Below are 16,708 nucleotides of genomic sequence, written 5' to 3' on the forward strand. Positions count from 1 at the left end.
AACATTTGAACTATCCAATATTTCATTGATTGAACGAATGGTTATTTATTATCTTGAAAATAAAAAAAAACACTAAATTATACTTTTAAGTGATATTAAATCAGCACATATGTATGCCCATTCCCCGTATTGGCAATTATCTAATGTTAAATATCCTCATCCAATGCAATTGTTAAAAAAAAATATAAGTAAAACAATATTTTATAGTCCTTGATTACATCATTTATAATGCAAATTCAATTTTCACATTTTTCTCGTTTGGAAGTTTTATCTCCATACAAAATGAGAATCTTTACAAAGTACCTACGAATAACGAAACAATATAGTAAGATCAGTTAGTTTAACGTAATCTAAAGCATTGTGAGAACTTTATCTGCCTTTCTTAGTTTGTTTTAAAAGAATAACACTTACTTATTTCTATTTCTAAGTTCTTTAGATGAAAGAAACAATCTTTTTATTTTTCGATATTACTTAATCAACGCTCGTATCAAGTCTGTCTAATTAAGTTTATAGTAAATTATTTAACGAAAATCTGTATATCTTTAAAAATATCTGTAAAATTTGCTTAAATATCTGTAAAAATATCTGTATATTATGTGTAAAAATCGTTTATGAAAATTACTTACAAACTAAATTGATACAACCAATGTTTATATTTGATATTTATATTTATAATAATATACTTTCGACTTAAAAGTTAATTATTTTAGTATATGTATATTTTTTGTAATACTACATTCTTTTTACATGTTATATTTTATATATGTAGATTTATTATACTCGTAAGTACAGATATAAATTGCTATATATTTGCAGACAAACTCATGCCTTAAGTTCATTTAAATGACGATAACTTTTTTTAATGAACCGATTGTGATGAAACACAAGCAGCTTTTTTACTGTTTTATTATAATATTTTCATTTCTTTACTGTGATAACGAGTCTGAGCGAGATCCTGCCATATTAACATGCAATGCCAACAGAATTCCGCGGAAAGTGGATACTTGAAATGTCTTAATGGTAACGTAGTGCCCTAACACTAGGCTCCCAGGTTCCCTCTGAGTACTATGAGGCTAAAAAATGAAACTTGCATAATGTCAATATACACACACAATTATTAAAGATTATTTTTTAAACATTCATTACTACAAGCACTAACGTTTAAGTCAAATATAAAAACACTTCATTCGGAACTACATATACAAGTTTTGAACTATAAACTAACCAATTCACATGCCAGTCCCATTTCAAAAACAGGACACGGATATAAAATCCACAAACATTCGTACCGCTACCAAATCGAAAGTAAAGTAGGAGAGACCATCAGTTTAAAACTTGTATTTGAGAGTCGATGCGCGTACGAGGTATCCCGGTATACTTATATACTATATATATTTATATATAAGGCGTAGAGTTAGGCCAGGATCACTCATAAATTATTTAAAGTAATCCGGGAAAAACGCTGTCCACGACCCCGTCGGTTGGCTCTACATGACTATTTTATGTAACCACTGTATTACGTACTCGAATTAGTTGCCCTTTTGAACTTCAAGCCTTTTTATATGTATGTCATAAAATTATATATGAATTGTAGAATATTTTAATTTAATTTAAATATTGTTTTAGTTAGGTTCTTTTTTATAGAGTCTTTGCATGGTAGTTAAAGATGTCTAGATACAAATCTCTTATATTATTTATAGTAATTTTGAGGTAGTATTTTGTTTTACATGTAAAAGGTAAGTCGCATGGCATTTTAAGCCGCTTAATAATAAGTTTTGTATATGTTAAAAATAAAATAATATGTATAATTTGTGAGGAATTAATAATAAAGAGATATTAATATTTCAAACCAAAAATAATTTAATCATCTAAAATCATCTCTGTCACCAGGGCGATCTATTCAGCGGGTTAAACGACGGGTTGCTGAGCAGGGCGGAGGCGTTAGCGGCCGTGGACATCGGGAAGCATCAATCTGGACCTCAACCTGGACCTCCGTTACCACAGCTCAAGCATGACATGGTATACCACCATGGAGTTGGTGGCCCTCCTCCACACAATGCTCGGCCGCATCAGGTACAATCGTTATCTTCTCGATGGACTAGAAGATTTTGATCTAATAGTAAAGAATAAATGCATTATACAATACGTATATTGCATGTAATTATAAAAAAAGGTAAATTGAATTTACATTGAAAAATCTAAAATTCAATTAAAAATATAAATATAGCAAATATAAATATAAACATTATAATTTAACATATAAATAAAAAAGATTCGAAATCACAATATATATATTTTTAATATTACTACTTTTTTTATAGCATTACGCATAGAATTCAAATCATTCCAAAAAAAATAACAAAATGATGAGCGAATGGCCAGTATCTATACCAATCATTCAAATCGAATTCAAAAACGATAAAACTAAAGCGCTCTCATAAAATTGTTGTCAAATTGGTACATTCCTCGCCTTCGCTTGACGTAAATAATAATAATAAAAGTAAATGTATTTCTCTCTGCCGGTATACCTTGGAAAATCTTTTAGTCTTCCCATGTCAGTGAGGGAGGGTTCCGTCCTGAGGGAAAAGAGTGTGTGGGGTACGAAAAGGGCTGTAACGTAAGAAATGTACTCGTGCCGCTATAAAAATGAGGTAATTTTATGCACTTCGATTGTGTTCTGTTTGTACCCTTATGTCTGTCTCTGTTTGGGGTCATAACAATATTGATGTTTTTCTATGTAATGATTAATTTATACGTAGATACTATAATACTACTAAAATATATGTAATATTTAGAATATTTATTTGAATATGGTTTAAATTATGATTAAACTATATTTTTCTCAAATAGAATCAAATTCGTTACGTGTTTTTTGAAAACTTTTGTAAGTTAATTTGATACATTAATTTATAACATTTAAAGTATTGAAGAAAAATATTTATTTCCGTTTCAAATTACATGCAAACCAAGGAGAGAGCTATATTGATTCGATCGCAAATTTCCAAATGTCTAGAGAAAAAGAAATGCTATTTGCAAACCTATGGTGCTTTACAATAGTTTTATTCGTAGCAATAAAATATGAACACAGTTAACAAAACATTTATTTTACAAAAAAAAATCTAATTATATATATATTCTATTTTAAACAAAAGCAAACGCCTAATAAAAAATCCACTTACCCTCACTATTGGTGTAGTTTTTTTTCTAAAAATACAAGCAAAAAAAGGGCGTCTCGAACACAATGAAGGGATGCATTACACAATTTTCCCCTTGAACTATTCCTTAGACCGCGTAACTCGTACTTTATGGACTGCGGAACCCGGAGTTACTAGTTTGGGGTCTCATATATGGCTGTAATCAGTGATAACATTTGTAAGGTGGAACTGAGATAGAAATTGTATGTTGTTTTTATTTAATCAACTAAGGTATAGTGGTGTAGCGGTCTAATGTAGACGCTAGTGTCGTGAGTTCAATTGGGGATGGAAGAAATGTGTATATTTTTAAATATTTTTGGTTTTGGTTAAGTCAGGTACAGCGTTGTTTTCCCGCTTGCCATTATGGAAAAACGAGCTTAAGTGAAAAACAGTGACTGCTGCGTTCACAATGATGTTGAAGATGCGTGGAAATTGAAATAGCAAGGACCACTTAATGAAATTGTTACTATACAGTTGTTAATTCTTACTTTGCAGTCTTTTTGCATGGTTTTTACATTTCTTGTAAAAAGTACCATTAATATAAATAAATTAATAATAACTGTCATTTATAAAAAAACTATTATGACAAAAGTATTTCAAAAACAAAATAAGAATGTAAAATAAAATTGTTTATGTTTCATTCTGTCAATGTATTGTAGCTAGATAGATACAATAAACGACAATATAGCACACAGGTTCAATATTAAGAACGTTCTTGGTTGTCGGCTTCACCGATACAAATTTAAAATCTAAATAGTTTTCTAATCTTAAAATAATCCTACAATTTATTTATAAGCAAATAATTTTATTTAAGCTCTAGAGTTGCTTCTCTAATTTCCACAATTATTTATTAGATAGATAATATTTTCATTACTTAGCTTTGGTACAAAGGCGGACTTCGACGTTGAAATTCGGCAGAAAGTGGTGAACGGAGTATCTTAACACTAGGTTCCCTCTACCTTCCATGCTGGAAAAATATTTCAAAAAAGTGTTTTCATTTTAAAATCTTGAATATACAATATGTCTAATATAATATCCAAACTGCTTCACAATATTTTTTATACATTCACATATTTAAACCTAAATCGACTCTAAAACCTAGCTAAATACTAAAAAAAATGATAGGTGGATTTTAAACACATGCCATAAAGTAGTGGAAGGGGGAAACATGTTCACCCGAGGGAATACAGGACATATGAGCTTTTTTACTGTTACCAATTGTCACTGCGGCCGCTAGGGACCAGACCCCGTGACTGAAGCATGGAGTTGCTTAAAACTCACCGAAACATATTATACGGATATTTAATATCGCATTAGGCTAAATAAGTTTTTTTGTTTGAACAAATATTTTTCTTTGAAGTTTGAGATATTTTATACAAATAGGTGTGTTCTAAAAAGTCCCTTTTTATTGTATAAACTTTATACAATCATATACATTTCTAATATTTATAAAAACATGCACCACCTATACTTTTTTTAGGTTCCCTCTGTTTTATATCCCGCATACATCAGGATAGGCAGAGGGATTACTTAATTACTGAAAATAATTAAAAAAAAATGATTTCTTTGCTTTAATAGATGAATGTTAAAAATAATTGTCAAAACTACCTATTATATCATAATACTGAAGTAACATCAACGCATCGTGCATGAAAAGAGGTCATATAAGGGCATTCCTATAAAAATATAAGTACAATACAAAAAAAACGTACATTTAAAGTTTAGTGACTTGTCTAACACGCGATAGTTGTGAGCTTAAGATCCCCCACGGTAAGCTTTAACTTTTTCCCTTTATTTTTATAAGGATTCTGCTATCGTATATATCTTTATAATAAGTAGAAAATAAACAAAAAAAACTAATGCTTGGTGCTTCACTCCAAATGATTGTTAAATAATAAAAATAAGTCATAAAGTCAAAATTTTTAAAAAAAATATATTTATTTCTTTTTTATTATATTGATAATAATACTATTATTGAAAGAGAATAGGATATGTTTTAAAGATGATCGATATACCCAGTGGTAACCTAGGTTACCAACACTAGTGTTAATGACGTTCATTTTACACTTTCCGCCCAATTTACGAGACATTACGTCGAGTGGTGGAATTGAAGACGAGTTTCTTTGTCCTCCAAAACGAGGAAATGAAAATAATTTCAATATAATAATTTCTCGGAAACGGGATCAGAGGCAAAGTATACAGAGAGCCTGATGTTAAGACTCTCCGCTCCCTACTTTCTGCTGAATTCTGGAATCATTGCGTGTTGAGTGGCGGAACTCAACGCCGCGCTTTGCCTCAACTTCAAATCGAAAATATTATATATTTCATTTCCTCGAGTGAGATTCGAAGCCACAACCACAACTCTACCACTACGTCCCATAGAAATACTAATAGAAAAATGTAATATACATAAAGATAAAAACAAATTAATTATTTTCATCCAACAAATAATGTTTGTAAATGTAATACTTAAATTTCTATTTAGTACGTCCGCTCCACCCTACACGTTTCGCACCCCTTGTAAATTCGGCCACTTGTTCGAATCATAACCGTGCGATATAAATCACTATTAACAGAGTGTAATTTATTTAATATCAACTTGCGATCGCGCTCGTATAGTGGATGGTATTAGTGAAGGGATTGAAGCTTTGAATATCAATTGTACAATGTTGTAATTGTTGTTATGTTGCTTTGAATTACTTTTACTCTTAGGGTTCCGTAACTTAGAAGTAAAAAACGGTAGCTTTATAGATTTACTGTGTTGCTTATCTCTGCCTTTGAAGGCCATTTTTCTCCAGATCGCGGGGAGGTTTCAAGTTGAAATTATAAGTAATATTTAGGTCTACAGTCTAAACCACTAAAAAAAGCTTCCAAGTCAATACCATCACGACCATTTATGCCTATAGGGCACTTTATGTGGACCTACAGTTGTAAAATTTTGCCGAAAAAATAAAGAGAAAGGACCAATAAGTGAAAATTTGATTGAAAAAAAGTACATTTTTGTATTTATAGTTAATTTCATAAAAAATGAGTGCGTCCAAAATCATTGCCACATGTGTCCACGAATTTAAGTTCGTCATCATTATTCGCCGCTTAATCAAAAACTATAGAATATTTGTTATAGACCTACAATTATTAAATTTGACAAGAAATGCGATCTTTCTGTACAAGAAAGGAAAAATATCCAAAAAAATAAATTTATATTTATAATTGTACATCATTTCAGTTCAAAATGAATACATGCGCCCGCAATACTAAGTTTATCAGCTGAGTTATTTTGCATATTTTATGTAATTTCTAGAACAAAGAAAGGTCTTGCTCTATTCTCTCCGTATTAAAAGAAGAACAAAGAGTATTGCGTACGATCTGTTTATTATTACGCCGGTATAGTTGCTACCGACAAATCGTCCACATCAATTTACTCAATTTGCAATTTTAATACTACTTACTACTAAGAATTGAATGTCATCGAAGGAATTATGTAAATTGTAACCCTTACGTGTCCACGTGATGACATTTTGCATTTGTTATTATTTTTTTATTATTAAAATCTAATTATTTGTATGAGGACGTCGGCTCTATTTGAATATCGTATGGAGGTTTAATAGATTTCCACTTCTATTTTTGTAAATACCTCTTGGTATTAACACAAGCTATGGCGTGTCTGATAACAGCCATTGCATATTTCATTGATACGTGCATGCGAGTAAATGTCTTGAGCTTCATCATACCTAATATATTATTCAAGGGAGCTACAAGCCTTTAATGATTATTCTATTATTGTATTTAACTTTTGTGACATATTTCTTGGTTCTTTTGTTATTTTTCTATTTTAAAAGTTTTAAAGTTAAATAATAATACATTTGTAGGAATAGCGCTGTTTGATTCTACCTGTAATATCTCGCACACCTGTCCAAATAAGCTTAATTATTTTGTTACCGACTACAATAGGGGTGGCAAACCGCAACAAATTAAAAAATATTTACTATGTAATTTAGTTTTTTTTCATTAATTAGGTTATTAATTACCACCGCCATGATATTGAAAATTTCGACTAAATGACAGTTTCTGTTTTTGTGTTGAAATTAATTATTTCCTTTTAAGTTTGCTACTAAAGTATTTTTATTATTTTTTTTATAATAGTATGAGTAATGGGTACTTTGACTGTGTGCCAGTGTATCTGGTGGGCATTGCGATCCAAAGGGACCCCTGAGGCCTATATTGAGATTATCAGAGACGTGTACCACGATTCCGCTCACCAATGCTCGGCTCTTAGTCCGTTCTTATTCAATTTAGTGCTCGATACTGTCCCGGCTCACATCCAGGACCACCCTCCATGGCTGATGATGTATGCCGATGACATAGCACTCATTGACGTGAACCGACTAACGCTGGAGCGTAAAGTGAACCCCTGGAAGGGTACGCTTGAGAACGGCGGTCTTAAACTAATTGTGTCGAAGGCCAAGTACATGGCCTGCGGGAGCTCGGACTCGAGCACCCTCCTTATAGGTCCTGAGCTAACCGGAAAAGTTCAGGTACCTTGGATCCGTTGGTACACGGGCCAGCAGGCATCGATCACGATGTCCATGGCCAGATAAGCGCTGCCTGGGCCAAATGGCGGGAGATCACTAGTGTGGTCTTCGACCGCAGAATACCGCCCAAGCTCCCTTGGCTGATATACAAGAGCATTATCCTACCGGTTCTTTTATATGGCAGTGAATGTTGGCCAGCACTATCTCGACATACTCAGGAGCTTTACGTCATGGAAGTGAAGAATGTGCGGTGTAACGCGGTCTGACCGCATACGCAACACATTCAGTCGAGGTAGTCTTGGGGTCCGTGACGTAGCGGATAGGCCCCAAGAACGTCGCCTAAGAACTGTGTTGGATGCAAGTGCCGTGCTATACCAGTTCCTGGAAGCGCTGGTTGCATGTCGTGATGCAGAATATGAGAGCCAATGGTCTAACCACAGAAGACACTAAAGACCGTGCCAAGTGGAGTAGGTTGAGTAAGATAAGTTATGGGTATTTGACATTTACAGTCGCATGCATTTACTTAGCAAGGTCAATAGACAAAATATATGAGTAAGACACTTTTTTCCCTTTTAGTGTATCTATTATTTTAGATATTTTTACAATGAACATTTAAAACTTTGTAAACACTACTATTTCCAGTAAAAAATATATAGCAATAGCTACAATAGTGTGCAGAATGTTACATTACGTGCTACACGCGTGCTTGTGCCGTATAATTGTGATCTACCGGTCCCGGGGGGCCGAGACCACCACCCACCGCACCCCCGACATTCTACGGAAAAATTGGTAACGAAAGACTTACGACCGATCTTACTCTGAGATAAATTGCCTCGTGAAGATACTTGCCATTTGCTTCTATTTGTATAGATTATTTCATTTCCGAATTAAAATTAAACTTTTTGACATAATTCATTTCTAAGGGATGATGAGAGATAAGATGCCACATGAATACTAAATTATTTAATAATTAAATTCTTTGAATTGTTTTTTTATATGGCATAATGACTGAATGTGCAGAAATGGGGGAACAACATTTTCATTTCTATTTTAGGTTTCTTCTGTGTTTTTTCGAAAAGTAGGATAAGATAATAAAAATAAATTTACAATAAATTTGCAATGGGTATATTTTACTCAAACGCATATGGACTCACAATTTTTGTACATTGTAAACATTAATTTTCGCTACAAAGCCGGTCAACAGCATAAGCATATTGGTAAAACACTTGCGACCAATCAACGTCACAACAGACTCACCCCCCGATGAAAAAACAAGTGTTTGCACTCATAAAGAATGAGTGCAAATCTGCACAAAGATCATTGTTTATGTTTCCATATCGTCCCGAGAGCTGCCATTGTTGCCGACCCCCTCCCTGTTTACAATGCGACGTCTGATTTAGCATGAATGCTGAAGTTAATTCGGCGGACGATTATAAAGATCACGACGCCCCCCATCTATCATAATCCTCTTAATCTGAGTGAATTTGACAGTATGATAAAAACGAATTACAAAAGCCATTCTTTCCTCAGATGGGCCACCACGGTATGGAGGGGTTGGACATGCTGGACCCGCTGACGTCGTCGTCGATGACCACGCTGGCGCCCATGGGCGAGGCCGCACCGCCGCACCACCAGCTGCACGGCTATGGTGCCATGAACCACGTGATGAACCACCACCATCACACCGGCGGGCTCGGGCACGCGCCGCCCGCGCACCTCGCGCACCCCGCCGCCGCGCTGCACCCCGACACCGACACCGACCCGCGCGAGCTCGAGGCCTTCGCGGAACGATTCAAGCAGAGAAGGATAAAGCTGGGCGTCACTCAAGCGGACGTAGGCAAGGCGTTAGCGAATTTAAAACTACCAGGAGTCGGAGCTCTCTCTCAGAGTACAATATGCAGATTTGAGAGTTTGACCCTGAGCCACAACAATATGATAGCTTTAAAACCAATATTACAAGCGTGGCTGGAAGAGGCGGAAGCTCAAGCGAAAAATAAGCGGCGAGACCCAGACGCACCGAGCGTGCTGCCGGCGGGAGAGAAGAAGAGAAAGCGAACGTCCATAGCGGCGCCGGAGAAGAGAAGCCTCGAAGCCTACTTCGCCGTACAGCCACGACCCTCCGGCGAGAAAATAGCGGCGATCGCAGAGAAGTTAGATCTTAAAAAGAACGTGGTTCGCGTGTGGTTTTGCAATCAGCGGCAGAAACAGAAGCGTATGAAGTTCGCGGCGCAGCACTGACCGGCGGGCGGCGGCGCCGCGCTGCTGTACCCAGGCGCTGGGTACGGGTACTAGCCGGCCGCTGTCGGCCACCACCGCCAAATGCGAGTATATATCGTGAGCAATAATCTCAAAACACATCTCGTTTGTAACGCATCCACAGTTTTGTTCAAGTCGTTCGATCGTCTATCATGGTCTGATTTTCATTTCGGGAACGATCAAAGTCATGTGTATATTTTTCGAGACACAGGGTATATACTTGATTATATACATATCATTAAATTAATACGATTCGCTTCGTCGTACATTATTTATTAAGTTGAACGCGCCGAGTTTAGATGTTTTCGGAACATCGAGTTGTACATTAAAAAAAAAGAAAATCAGGATTTTTAAGAAAATGTGCCTTGCAAATAATCAATATTCTGTGTTTAATGTTAGTAACTTGCTCGCGGTGTAGCGGGTTCGAGTCCGGACATTACACACGAGGGGGGTGTCCTGTCCTGTGTGTATGGTGTATACATCGGAGACATACTCTAGGCTGTTATTAGATTAGGCGAGTAGAGAAAAAGAGAAACGCTTTTGTAAAATAAAAGAAAATTATGTAATTTAATTTATTCATTTATTATATTGGTATGTGAAACCTACTCCTTAATCTATATACAGTCTCCTTCTAAGATGTTAATTTAAAGTTTTGTTATCTATTTTGTTCCTGTTCGTGTACTATTAATATAACTTGTACAAAGTAATCTTAAGAGGTCCTTTTATAACTAAAGTGTAGATACTAGTTTATTCAATATTATCTTATTTATATTCAAAAATGGACGGACGTTCCGTTCCGTTCATTGTACTGATTCATTTGACACAGCCCATTGACATTTTTACGAACACGGCACAATTTTAGAATAAGGAGTTATTACAGACATTTAGCCAAAATAGTCTTAAACATCCTTGTAAATAAGACGCATTTCGATTTATATTTAGGTTTAGGGAACCATAGTTACTAATATGAATGGAATTAGTACAACACTGATAAATTCTAATTTTAACGGCTATTGTTAGTGGTATTATAATCTTTTGTGAACATTGTTACTGATACCGTTACTATATTTGTAACACATGTAAGTTATTAATTCGTTGCTTTTGTTCAGCACTGAATACCTTTGTATTTGTAGTTAGCGTAGAAACGATTTTCGAACCAATAAAATGCAATGCTTAATTTAAAATGAAAACTTGCAAATTATATAAATAATATTTTTAAATGGAATATTGTAAATATATCTCTATTGTTAAGTAAAAGAATGTGCAATCTAGAAGTCGGTAATTATAATAATATAGGATTTATTGAGTTAACACCTTACATACAAGTAGTCGAAAGCTTTAGTCTCGCGGATGTCTAGTCATGTAGCGTTTACTATATTTTGTTGTATGTATTTTTTTTATAATTTTGTCAATGATTGTACAAAATAAAAATCTTTATATTAAGTAATAATATTTTAATGATTTTTGCACATAATAGTATCTAGAGGGTAATTTATGCCTTTTATAAAAAGATATAAGGCTAAGGCGACGTATGTTACATTTATTATATGGGACCCCATTTTTGGTTGCAACAAGAAGAAGACATACCGAAACATACAGTATTATATCAGTTATCATAAAACGAACTATTAATAAACTTTTAACAAATAAATTAATTTTTATTTTTCTTTTATGAACTTTGAATGTTTAATTTATGAAACCTGCAAAAATTACCATGTTTCATTCAAATTTCTTTACTAAATTTATCAAACAAGGAGATTAAAATAAAAAATTATCACATTCCATTTAATTATGAAAGTTCCATGAACTCAAATTATCTCGCGTCTACATCGATACATGGGGGCCAATAAATTACAAATATTTTACAATCGTTACTTCCAGACAAACCATTTGACAAAAAAACCCGCTAATCATAAATTTATAGTTAAGCTTTGCTATCATAGCAAATTAAATGTTGTATTGTTTTCATGAGTATACAGTTTCTACGATAACTTGGCTCTTCCTTTACAGTTAGCAGCAGCAGTTAATGCTCAAATTTTGTTATTTTAAAGAAACTTAAAAATTGATTTATATTTTTTTTTATATAAGATCTAGTGCCATGCTGTATCCCGTATACGGCAGGGTAGGCAGAGAAACCTAGTGTTAAGACACTCCGTTTCTCACATTCTATTTCATTATAAGGCCTAATAGGACCAAAAGATTAAATTTAAATCTTTATTGAATATCACAATGAAAATCAATATATGTTATCGTAGAAAATTTTTGGATACCATAGATACCATAGATGTTAAACACTGTTACTTTTCATGTAAATCAGCGCTAAGTTTAAGTAGACATTAGGAGATTCTCTTGCAATTTATTAATTCTTAACTACATTAATTATAATACTAAAAAACAAAATCTTACTTGGAAGACGAATAAACAATAAATAAAAATAGAAATATTAGAATAAGTCCCGTTGTTTCATTATATCCCTTTTTGGCTTTACGATCATGTACTTGTATAAATATTTTAGGTTTATTATATTTATCATTTTTGGGTTCCGTACCCAAAGGGTGAAACGAGACCCTATTACTAAGACTCCGCTGATTGTACATTTGTCACCGGCTGTATTTCATGAACCATGGTATTTAGACAGATTTTTAAAATTCCACAGATGATAAATTTCTTGCAGCTATAACATCAAATACTAAAAGACAGAATAAAATAAATATTGAAGTGCGAAAACAGCATGCCTGCATACAGAAACATGATTGTTTGCCGTTTTTATAGATATTGGTACGGAACCCTACGTGCGCTAGTTCGACTCGCATTTGGCCAGTTTTTTACTTGATACATCTTCTTCATATAGCAGGGTAGACAGCAAGAATCTAGTATCAAGACATTTCGTTTCATTTTTCAATATCGAGAGTAATCGTTTTGTCTTGCCAGAGTGGAGAAATAAAAAAAAAACATTCCCCCGAGTGGGAATCGTGGGAACAACCAACTACGCGTTGGTACGCGTGTACAGTCCGCTTTCTTAAAATTCCTATACAAAAATATGTACTATGCGTCTATCTCCACCTCAAAGGCCGGCAACGCAGCTGTAGCTCCTCTGGTGTTGCATCAGGTGACCCGAACGCTCGTTTGCCTTATCCTTTTTCCATAAAAAAAAAATACCAATAACGTTTGTACTAAAATTGCGTTTTTGACTGGACATGAATAAAACTCGTCTATTTTGAACGAGAATATAACGAACTAGCTATGCACTGGAAGTACCTAAAACTAAAAGTATATCGGAAAAGTTAATTGGAAAGCAAAGGTTATTTTTGCTTTGTTATTCTAAATTTCTATTGCTTCATTTGAGTTTTGTAATAGCTACGGCATATAAATACATTGAACATATGAATTAGTTAAAAATAAAAAAGTACGGTGATTTGGGCGGAAAGCGTAGAACGGAGTGTCTTGACACTGGACTTCCCCTTACCTTTCACCTCGTCCACTATCATCAACCTCCTCATACATGCTCTACGTGGGGTAATCATGCTTTTACGTGACCATCCTCCAGTATCTTTGATACTGTCTTTTAGAAGGTCAACCGAGGTCCTCCTCCTTCTTTCATTTTATGTTTTATTATTATTAAACTAAATATGAAATATCTATAAATGAAAGTATGTAAAACAGTAATTATAAATGGTTGTTTGTAAAGCGCTTGAGCTTAGTTATAATTAGCGCGACCTCTACTAAAGTCGAGTGAGGAAACTCAACTGAAGTCATAATAATAATATATGTGACTTTTTTTAGCTCGTTTTTCTTTAGCTTTGTATTTTCCACGCGGAGTAGGCAGACGGAACATGGGGACCTAGTGCTAAGACATACCGTTCTCCATTTTCAGCTTAGTATTATCATTTCCTCGCCCTGGCACCAAGACCAAAGCCCGGCGTTTAAATCTGCCAGTGAATAAAGCATGCCTCGAAAAATTCGGCGGAAAGTGAAGAACAGAACACATTAGGTTCTTAACACTAGTTTGTTTTGCCTACCCTGCTGTATGCGGGATATAGAGTGAAACTAAAAAAAATAGTTTAGCTTATACTTGATAAATCCATAAAAAAAATAAATAATAATATGTCAAAAAAACATAAAAATTGGAAACAAGAATATCAATTGAAAACTTATAATATTTCAGTTCAGCGTGAATTAAAATCCATAAAAAAATATATTTAATTAATATGTTAAAAAAACATAAAAATTGAAAACAAGAATATCAATTGATAATCTATAATATTTCAGTTCAATTAAATTTGAAATGACGTGATTTTAAAGTTTTTTATTTATTTGTATGTCATAAAATTATGAAATATTTTAGAGACCGTTATGGCCAAGTGGCACAAGCGTGTGTTCGGTTGCCACTCGGAGAAATTAAATATTAAATATTTTCATTTTCTCCGCTCAGGTGCGAAACAAAAGGAGCCTTTGAGTGCCGTTACTCAACAGAGTGAGACATTCTCAAAACCTGAAATTTGGGCGAAAAGTGGATAATGGAGTGTCTTCACAATAGGTTGCTTCTGCCCACCCTGCTACATGGGTGATACAGTTGAAGCTGAAAAAAAAGAATATAAATGCTAGATAATATCAAGTCCAAATAAATTTTAACTTATATTTGGGCTTTAAATAGAAAGATGGTTATATAATTTAATTCTCTTCTGTCCGACAATAAAATGTATCGTCGGCATTGGTCTATTTGACGGGCCAAGGCTCCTACTATTTGCTTTAAGATTTTTCGTTTATACGTATATTTTGCACATAGTAATTTCAAAATAAAAACAGCTTATGTTATTTAAATTATTTGCGATATATAATAAAAATATAAAATTAACAATAAGTTCTTTTTTGTTTTAATTATATTTTTTATAATGCAGAATTGCAAAAAATAATTCATAATGATTAATACAAAGTTAAAAGTGGCAGTTATTTAGTTATACGAAAAGGTACTTAATAAACATAATATTTTAAAAGGCTTTTAACTTGTGCTTTCATAAGCTTAAATTACTTTTATTTTTATCTTGATGGTTTTCCGCGATAAATCTATTTTAGTCCATTTTGGCTATCCAGATCACCCATATACCATAATTATATATAAAATTAATAAGCAACAAACAAATTTCAATAGTTTTAACTAATTTTAGTTTAAATGGACAATAGTAGGGACGATATTGGGGTCAGCTTTCCCTAGAGGCGCGTGACGTATGGCGCCCGGTGGCACTAACTCACACGGGTTAGTGAGCCGCCTTTACACGTCTTGCGCCGTCTTTAGATGTAAAATTAGGTATTATAGTAAAACATAAATAAATAAAACGTATAAATAATAAAAAAATACATTCATTTATTTTTATTTGTTCATAGTATATTTATATATTTATACGCAAAATGTCCCTTGTATATGCGCTACCTTGTAATAAAGAATATTATATTACTTGAAGTTCCAGTTTGATGCGAGTCGTAGCGCAGAGGTACAAGCGTGTGAATGTAAACGCCACAGGTTGAGGTTCCATTCCCACTCGAGGTAGAGAAATATTTAATACTAGCGGACGCGCGCAGCTTCGCTTGCTTATTTATGGGTGAATTCTAATAAACCTAGAAACAAATGTTTAATGAAATATTTCTAAGAGTCTAAATTTTAAATTTGATAAAAATCGGTGGCGATTTAAAGATTTTTCCATATAAACTTTCAACCCCTTATTTGCAACCTTAGGAAGTGAATTCTAAAAAACTATGAAACACGTATTCAATTACATATTTTTAAGAGTCTGAAGTTCAAATTTTATAAAAATCGGTGCCGATTTAAAAAAAAAAACAATTTTTAAATTAACAATTTCGTTAGGCTGAATGTTATATAGTCTTCGCTTAATAATTCTTATATAATCTATAAACTTTTTTAATGCGTACCTACATTCATTTATAATCTATGAAAGAAAATGACAATTGAGGGTAGTTGTTAGATGAAGTTCTAAATTTAAGTGCGTTACGACGCCATTACGTGTCCTTCCGCCATCTTAGTCCGTGTGTAAAATAACATTGTTATTCAACACAATAATTCACTTTTGTCTACAACTTGGTTTATTTAATTGTAAAGATATTAACAATGTTTTACGATATTCGGGTAATGAATAGTAACAGGATGGGGGCTGTGTGGCGAGCTGCACACGGCGTGGACGGCAATACGACTGATGTAAACCTAGAGAGAGTTTGGTATGTTTTTTAATTTCACGCTGAATCCCGCATATACCAGGGTACGCACTGATTATTTTATTATTTTTCTTTAACTTTTGTTAGCGCACACATATCTAAATGGACGGACTACGCAAACAACACCCGGCTGCGCCTCTCGCTGCGGGCTGCGTCTGTGCTGGTGAATGGTGCTGCTAGAGTGCTGAACAAAGAATTAGACAATCTACTTGAAGGTAAATAAACTTTTTAAATATAATGCTTATGAAGCCAAAATTAGCCTTTTTGCAAAATTTAATATAGTATCAAGAAACTCCGTTATTACATGGCTTCAACGTCACGCTATATCTAACCAGAACGAAGAAAGAAAGATTTTTCGTAAATAAATAAAATATTTCTTAAATAAAAGATTATATTCTTTCTTAAAAAGATTATAAATATTTAAATAAAAGTGGAAATCGAGCCTACATGAATTTACAATCAGCAATCCTATAATCTCTATAACATTATATTCCCTCCCTC

The 16,708-nt window shown here is 33.7% G+C and overlaps 1 protein-coding gene and 1 long non-coding RNA gene across 3 annotated transcripts in view; both read left to right on the forward strand.

Moving 5' to 3' along the window:
• The window catches only part of acj6 (abnormal chemosensory protein 6), a 43,415-nt gene extending 30,981 nt beyond the window's left edge, over positions 1-12,434 (forward strand). Inside the window, exons 3-4 of one of the 2 annotated variants that reach the window (XM_085206448.1) lie at positions 1,891-2,073; positions 9,242-12,434. In XM_085206448.1, coding sequence (XP_085062574.1) covers positions 1,891-2,073; positions 9,242-9,964 — 906 coding nt within the window. In that variant the 3' untranslated portion in view covers positions 9,965-12,434. The remainder of the gene's footprint in view (positions 1-1,890; positions 2,074-9,241) is intronic. The other variant, XM_085206449.1, reaches the window with a different exon arrangement.
• A 3,578-nt stretch (positions 12,435-16,012) lies between these two features.
• LOC146526811 (uncharacterized) lies at positions 16,013-16,430 on the forward strand. The gene is made up of 2 exons (XR_014879280.1): positions 16,013-16,210; positions 16,295-16,430. It is a non-coding gene; the product is annotated as an uncharacterized LOC146526811 (long non-coding RNA).
• Positions 16,431-16,708: the final 278 nt, after the last annotated feature.

Source organism: Heliconius melpomene, chromosome 21 (genome assembly GCF_056956725.1).
Source record: "Heliconius melpomene rosina isolate 202511_hmr_F chromosome 21, ASM5695672v1, whole genome shotgun sequence".
Lineage (NCBI taxonomy): Eukaryota > Metazoa > Arthropoda > Insecta > Lepidoptera > Nymphalidae > Heliconius > Heliconius melpomene.